Source organism: Cavia porcellus, unplaced genomic scaffold (assembly GCF_034190915.1).
Source record: "Cavia porcellus strain 051 isolate PalLab524CR breed Dunkin Hartley unplaced genomic scaffold, mCavPor4.1 scaffold_17, whole genome shotgun sequence".
Lineage (NCBI taxonomy): Eukaryota > Metazoa > Chordata > Mammalia > Rodentia > Caviidae > Cavia > Cavia porcellus.
Genome location: NW_026947500.1, coordinates 24,300,109 through 24,307,291, shown reverse-complemented (window position 1 = coordinate 24,307,291; position 7,183 = coordinate 24,300,109). Strand labels below are relative to the sequence as shown.

At 61.3% G+C, this 7,183-nt stretch overlaps 1 protein-coding gene across 5 annotated transcripts in view; it reads left to right on the top strand.

The window, feature by feature from the left end:
* The first annotated feature begins 1,392 nt into the window (after positions 1–1,392).
* Ltbp3 (latent transforming growth factor beta binding protein 3) overlaps positions 1,393–7,183 on the top strand; it is a 16,010-nt gene continuing 10,219 nt past the window's right edge. For 4 of the 5 annotated variants that reach the window (XM_063227516.1, XM_063227515.1, XM_063227512.1 and 1 more), the window contains exons 1-8: positions 1,394–2,132; positions 4,702–5,025; positions 5,185–5,387; positions 5,535–5,640; positions 5,809–5,898; positions 6,071–6,193; positions 6,615–6,773; positions 6,892–7,077. In XM_063227516.1, coding sequence (XP_063083586.1) covers positions 1,811–2,132; positions 4,702–5,025; positions 5,185–5,387; positions 5,535–5,640; positions 5,809–5,898; positions 6,071–6,193; positions 6,615–6,773; positions 6,892–7,077 — 1,513 coding nt within the window. In that variant the 5' untranslated portion in view covers positions 1,394–1,810. Of the gene's footprint in view, positions 2,133–4,701; positions 5,026–5,184; positions 5,388–5,534; positions 5,641–5,808; positions 5,899–6,070; positions 6,194–6,614; positions 6,774–6,891; positions 7,078–7,183 lie in introns of all 5 variants that reach the window. The other variant, XM_063227513.1, reaches the window with a different exon arrangement.

Here is a 7,183-nt window from a genome sequence, read left to right as displayed (position 1 = left end):
AGGTGAGCTCTCGGCAGGGGAGGACTCAGACCACTGTGAGGGGAAAGAATGAATCTAAAACCTTCAGGGCTGAGCCTGGCAGGTGCTCAGCTTTCAGTATTATTCCGTGCCTCAGAGTGTGATCAGAGCCGAGGGAGGGACACCCCTGTTCAGGACTCCAGCAGCCGGGAATTCACTGTCACCTCCCAGCCCTGCAACACTAAATACTAAAGGGCCGAGCTGGCACTGTCACTGAGCAATTGAGTCTCCCTTAGTCCCACCCAAAGCTACCCACATAAACTCACCGTCAAGATAAAAAAAACTCTAGTTCTTTGAACAGGTATGCCTAGGTAAACCCTAACCCCTTTCCGCAGGGGACTGCCAGCCCTGGTGCCCTCCCTAGGAGGGTTTGACACCACCCTGATTCTGCCTCCTGGCTTCCTGGCCACCCCTCCCCCTGCTGAGCTGAGTCAGACCCTGGAGCCTGGGGTCTCGCTTATGGCCTGGGTCTGGGAACACCACAGCTTCCTTTCCAGATCAGTGGACAGAACTGGCTCCTCTCTAGCCTTGATCAAACGTGAGACCCCTCCCCAACCCTCCCCAGCCCCTGCCAACCCCTGCTCTGGGGCCCTGCTGTGCCCCTCCCCAGCCCCCTGGGCCCTTAACCAATGTCCCCCTCCTCGAGGCTGTTAGCCTGGGAAGGGGGCCAGGCCCTGAGCTCAGTCCTTGGCGATTCCAGAGTGTCTGAGGCCCAGAGCCAGTCCAGCCAGCCCAGCCAGACGAGGGGAAGGGGGGGGGGGTGTGGAGTGGCAAAATGGGCACCAGGAAGCCCTCTAAAGGGGGGTTGACAGGGGAGCTGGATTTCCAATTTTGTATTTTCTGCTCCCCTTCTGCATCCCACAGGCATTTTTTTCTTTTTTCCTGAAACATCACTGTGACTTCCAAGAATGCCCCTCTTGGAGTCCTTTCCTCAGAGGGGAGCAGAGGAGAACTATGAACTGACTTTGGGGTCTTGAGACTCCTCCCCCACTCCCCCAACGCACAAGGGCGACTGGTGAAGAGCTGAGAGGCCTGGGTTCCAGTCCTCGAATCGATGTGACCCTGGGCCAGGCCCATCTTCCGGGCCGCGGAATCCCCGCTTAGACGGGGCGGGGCGCGAGGTTTAGCGCTGGCCGCGGCCCCGCCCGGAGGAATCCGGCCGCCCGGCCCGCGGGTCCCAGGTGAGGGCGCCCTGGAAAGGGCCCAGCGGGGTCCGGCGGAGGGGGCATGGGGGGAGCTCCCCCACCTCGGCCTCCCGCCAGTCCGCACACCCTCTCTCCTGCGGGCGGCCGCGGCGACGCTTTGCACAGAAAAAAAAAAAGTCTCCCTGGCTCGGGGCCAGCGTCCCAACCCCCCTCGCCGCCGCCGCGCCGCGCTCCAGCCAGGGAAAACAACTGCTCACTTCTCCCTGCGTCCTCCCCGCGCGCTCTGTGTCCCGGGGCCGCGGGAGCGCAGCCGGCCAGGGGGCGCGCAGCGGGCCGGCCGCCCGCCTTCCCCTCGCCCGCCCGCCTGCTCGCTCCTCCTCTCCGCCTCCACTGGCTCCGGCCTCCTCGGCCCGGCCTCACTGCGGGGCCTGGCGGAGCTCCTCCAGGCAGGGAAGTTTCTGAGCTCCCCGCGGTCGAGCCTCCCTCTCCCGCCGCCTCGCGCTGGGCCCCCTCCCTGCCCGCTCCCTCCTCACTCCGCCGCCTCGCTGCGCTCTCCGCGCCCGGCCGCGCGCTCCCGGCCCTCGACCCCTGCCGGCGCCGGGCCCTTAGCCCCTCGCCCGGCGCTCCCCCGGGGTCGCGCGGCCCGGATGCCCGGGCCCCGAGGGGTCGCCAGCGGCCTGGCCCCTGCGATGCGCGGGGCGGGGGCGGCGGGGCTGCTGCCTCTGCTTCTGTTGCCTCTGCTGGGCCCGGGCGGCGGGGCCGAGGGGGGGCCGGCCGGCGAGCGAGGCGCCGGCGGGGGCGGGGCGCTGGCCCGAGAGCGCTTCAAGGTGGTCTTTGCGCCGGTGTACTGCAAGCGGACGTGTCTCAAGGGCAAGTGTCACGACAGCTGTCACCACGGCACCAACATGACGCTGATCGGAGAGAACGGCCACAGCACAGACACGCTCACGGGCTCCGGCTTCCGCGTGGGTGAGGGCCGGGGGCTCAGGCTGGGAAGCCTGGGGAGCCAGAACTGCAGGCTGCAGAGCAGAGCCTCAGGCATAAGCGGTGGGGACCTAGGGTACACAAGGCAGAAGTCCAGAGCCCCTGGGCTTGGGAGGTTACAGTCCTGGAGGCCGGAGTTGGGGGGCCCAGCGGCCTTAACTTTGAAGCTTGGGTTGGGGTTGGGGACTCGAATGGGATTGTGGATGGCACAGGCTTTCAGGAAGGTGCTGGAATACACAGAGGTTTTGAGGAATGTGAGCAGGGCCGGAAGTCTCCAAGAAAGGGTGAATATTTTCCTTACAAAACAAGTCTTTTAAATGACTAAAGTAGGCCCTGCCCAGAGCATACACCTGCTTTCTCTGGAGGAGGAGCCTAGGTCACGGCTGGGGTGAAAGAGTCAGTTGGTGGCAAGGTCTGAGAGGGAACTGTTAAGTGGGATCTGAGAGGTGGGGTGCAGCCTACAGGTGGGGGCTAGCTTGCCTCTTTTTTCCATGGCTGTTGGCAGGCTTTTTACACGGTGAAGGCCCTTGAGCCAACCTCAACCGAAGCCCTTACAACTTTCCCACCCATCCTGGAGTCTACCTCTTCCCCAGCATCTCTCCTCAGAGAGCCTGACTTGGGGCTCAGGCCTCCTCGAGGGCCCTTGGGCCAGGCTGGGGGAGGTGTCCCAGCAGTAATTACCCTCCTGGACAGGGTAATTAGGCTGAGCCCAGGATGGCACCAGCAAAATAGCCCCTCTCACACATTCCTCTATTCACTCACCCACTCCAGCCCTAAGGAACCCCAATGGGAATGTGTGTGTATGTGTGTGCACTCATATGGCCCCATATCTGGGGAGGCATGGTTCTGCCTTGGAGCGGTGATTAGCCAGTGTCTCTGTGTTGTCCTGGGTGTGTGTTTGCATTCACTGTCAGGGAGGGGAGTGTTTACATAATGAGCCCATGTTGGTGTCGAGTAAGTCTGTGTATGTGAGGAGATGACTTTATGTGAATTTGTGTGTACCCTGCCTCCCAGGCCCTCAGCCGTCCTGCTCAGGCTGCTGTCTCCATCCATGCTGCCCACATCCCCAGGGCTAAGTGCCCAGGCCACAGTGGGCGGATGTCACTGGGAGGTCACCCTCACCGCTATGGGTGACTCACTGGGAGGAAGGAAGGAAAGCATTCTGCCTCTCCAGGCCTGGGACACACCTCTTCTGTCCTGTGAGGCCTCCTGGCCCCAAGGGGCCAGGCAGGATGAGCTGGATGGGGCTGGGATGGTCTTAGCCTGACCCTAATGGCAAGGGATTAGGGCTGTCCTTCTGGACCCTCAGGTGTCCAGGAAAACTTTCTTTCCCTGGAAAGTGAGGCCATTCCCTGAGGGGAGACAGGAGAGGGACTCCGGCTAGCACAGTAGCTCAGGGCTCCAAGATCCTGAAACACAGGATGGGTGTATGTGACAGAGAAACCAAGATCTCATTTCTTATTCACCCCTTCACTCATCTCCTGGACCTCTGCCCTCCAAAGTACCCTGTAGAGTGGGAGCAACAGATAAAACTATAAGCAAGCAAGGAAACTCGAGAGCAAACGTGGTAGGTGAGATGTGAGAAGGGTCCCCTTCCTGGGGAGAAGCGGAGCTCAGAAGAGTTACGTTGGAACATGCAGAGATGGGGGACAGGGCGTGGGGTGGAAGAACAGGCAGGTAGGAGGAAGGCGAACCCTGGAATGTAGGGTACACGTGGGAAGACTGAAGGGGATTGGTGAGAGAAGGTTCTGGGCTGTGAAGAGCTTTGAAAGTCCCAGCAAATTCCAGAGCTGGTGTGTTGTGCCAGAGTTCTGCTGAGAGTAGGTTTCTCTGGGGGTGCAGGGATTGAGGACAGGAAAGAGAGAGGCAGGGACATGAAGAGTCTGGCATGGCCAGAGCTGGGGGAGGGGCAGGGGCCATGAGGAGTGGGGAGATGGGCTCACTGGAGGCCGCAGGAAAAGCCCAATTGTGTGTGGCTGGGCAGGCAGGGGAGGTAGGGAGAGGTGACTGCAGACAGTGCCGGAGCAGAGGTGGCCAAGAGGTAGTGGAGAGGCTGGGGACTATGGCTATATCTAGAGATTGGCATCACTAGCAGTGTCAATCTTGGGCTCAGATGGCAAGGCAGAGGCAAGAGGAAAGGGGCAGAGCCCTGAGTTAGGAGGATGAGAAGGGAGGGATCACTTTCCCAGATAGGCCATGCGGAATCACAGTTGCTTATTCCGTAGTTCTCTGTGCTGAGCATTGCCTGGTTTAACCCATACAACATGCCCATGGCTGGGGCAGTGGGGCACAGGGCAGAAGTGAGTTGTCAAGGGTCACACAGCTGGCTCATGGCCTCGCCGGGATTTAAATTGGAAACTTGACTCTGGGAGCCACTGTGGGTATGCCAGGGCTGAGGACCAAGAGTGGGAATTTCTGTGCGTGTGATGTGTCATCAAACCAGCTTCCCAAGGACAACAGCCAGTGGGTGGCAAGGAAAGGGGGACAGGATGTGGGTGAGAGTGGGCCTGGGGGCTGGAGGCCAGCCTGTGACCTGATGCATGTCCTTTCTCAGTGGTGTGCCCTCTGCCCTGCGTGAATGGCGGCCAGTGCTCCTCCCGGAACCAGTGCCTGTGTCCCCCCGACTTCACTGGTCGCTTCTGCCAGGTGCCCGCTGGAGGAGCTGGCGGGGCCGGAGGAGGCTCAGGCCCAGGGCTGGCCCGGGTGGGGTCCACAGGCACCCTGCAGCACCTGGTTCCAGAGGGCGAGTCTGTGGCAAGCAAGCATGCTATCTACGCGGTGCAGGTGATCGCCGACCCTCCCGGGCCAGGGGAGGGGCCTCCTGCCCAGCACGCGGCTTTCCTGGTACCCCTGGGGCCAGGACAGATATCAGCAGAAGGTACCAGGCAAAGGGCAAATTACGGGAGGGGGAGAGGGGTTGGCATGAGGGTGGCTGGATCTGGGCAGAGACCTGCCTTGGAGGAGCTCAGCGCAGTCACTGGCAGCCCATGCTGCCCATGCGATGAGCAGCTCTGAGGCCGCTGCGCCCCGCCCCCAGTGCAGGCCCCGCCCCCCGTGGTGAACGTCCGAGTCCACCACCCGCCCGAGGCCTCTGTCCAGGTGCACCGCATCGAGGGGCCCAACGCTGAGGGCCCTGCCCCTTCCCAGCACCTGCTGCCGCACCCCAAGCCTCAACACCCTCGACCACCCACCCAGAAGCCCCTGGGCCGCTGCTTCCAGGACACCCTACCCAAGCAGCCAGTGAGTGATTCCATGGTTCTACAAAACCGAAGCTCCATCTCTCAGGGTCTAATCAGGACTGCGAAAACTGAGGGCTGGCAGGCTGGGGAAGAGTGCCCCAAGAAGGGGGAGTGGCGCTCTGTGACCCCTCTGCCACCTCTCTCCTAGTGTGGCAGCAACCCCCTGCCCGGCCTCACCAAGCAGGAGGACTGCTGTGGGAGCATCGGCACTGCTTGGGGCCAGAGCAAGTGCCACAAATGTCCCCAGCTGCAGTGTGAGTGCCTGGGCCCAATGTGCCACCCAGTCCTCCTCCTCCCAACCCTGCAAGGGTCTCCACCTAGGGTCCACCAACTTCGTCTCCCCATCCCCTTGGCCTCCCCAATGCTTTCCCCCACCGCTGCAAGCCCCCAGCACCCACTAGCATGCCATCCTCTCTCTGCAGACACAGGGGTACAGAAGCCAGGCCCTGTACGGGAGGTGGGCTCTGAGTGCCCCCAGGGCTACAAGAAGTTGAACAGCAGCCACTGCCAGGGTACTGCCAGCAGGGGACCTGGGGGCTGGGGAGGCAGCAAGAGGTCACTGCAGGGAGGGTGTCCCAGTGTTGGCAAGGGAGGAGTGGGACTGGGGCAGGACCCTGAGATTCTTGGAACAGCTTGTGGTTACCCTGTGGCACCAGAGGGACCACAGTAGTCTGCTTTCCACAGACATCAATGAGTGTGCGATGCCAGGGATGTGTCGGCACGGCGACTGCCTCAACAGCCTGGGCTCCTATCGCTGCATCTGCCCACCTGGCCACAGCTTGGGCCCCTCCCGCACTCAGTGCATTGGTGAGACAGGGGGTCAGGGTCCTGGAAAGTCAGAGGCACGGGTGGGAGGGGTAAAGCTCCCAGCGGCAGGAGTAAAAGCTCACAAGAGGTCAGAGTAGGGTCAAGGGTTGAGTATATGAGGAACAAGGCCCAGAACAGATAGAATTGGAATCAGTGGGGTCAAGGGTTATCTGAGATCTGAGGTTAGAGGTCACTACAGGGCAAGGCTTACACCAAGTCAGGGCCCTATAAATAGTGGGTTTGATGGGAATCAGGGTCATTGAGGTTAGTGGTCACATAGGTTTTAGGGGTCATAGGAAGTCAGCAACCATGTGGGGATAAGGGTTGTCTGGGCCACAAGAAGTGAGGTCTAGAGCAGCTGGGCAGAGGGACATAGGGAGTATGCAGGCCCAGATGCCCATGGCCCCATTGTCCTCTGCAGCGGACAAGCCGGAGGAGAAGAGCCTGTGTTTCCGCCTGGTGAGCCCAGAGCACCAGTGCCAGCATCCCCTGACCACGCGCCTCACCCGCCAGCTCTGCTGCTGCAGCGTGGGCAAGGCCTGGGGAGCAAGGTGTCAACGCTGCCCAGCAGATGGCACTGGTGAGTGGAGGGTAGGGGGGAACGGATGCCACTGGTGGGGGGCATGCAGGGGTAGGGGCTGCCTGTCTATGACATGGCCAGGAAAAATTCATTTCTGTGTCTGCTTTCTTGACCACAGCTGCCTTCAAAGAAATCTGTCCAGCTGGGAAGGGGTACCACATCCTCACCTCCCACCAGACGCTCACCATCCAGGGCGAAAGTGACTTTTCCCTTTTTCTGCATCCTGATGGGCCACCCAAACCCCAGCAGCTCCCTGAAAGCCCCAGCCGTGCGCCACCACCTGAGGACACAGAGGAAGAGAGAGGTCTGGCCTGACCCCTTGACCTCTTCCACAGCTATGATCTTGTGTCTAAGCCCTAATTCTAATCCCTGACCCCTAGGCCTGAACCTCTGACCCCTGACCCGACCCT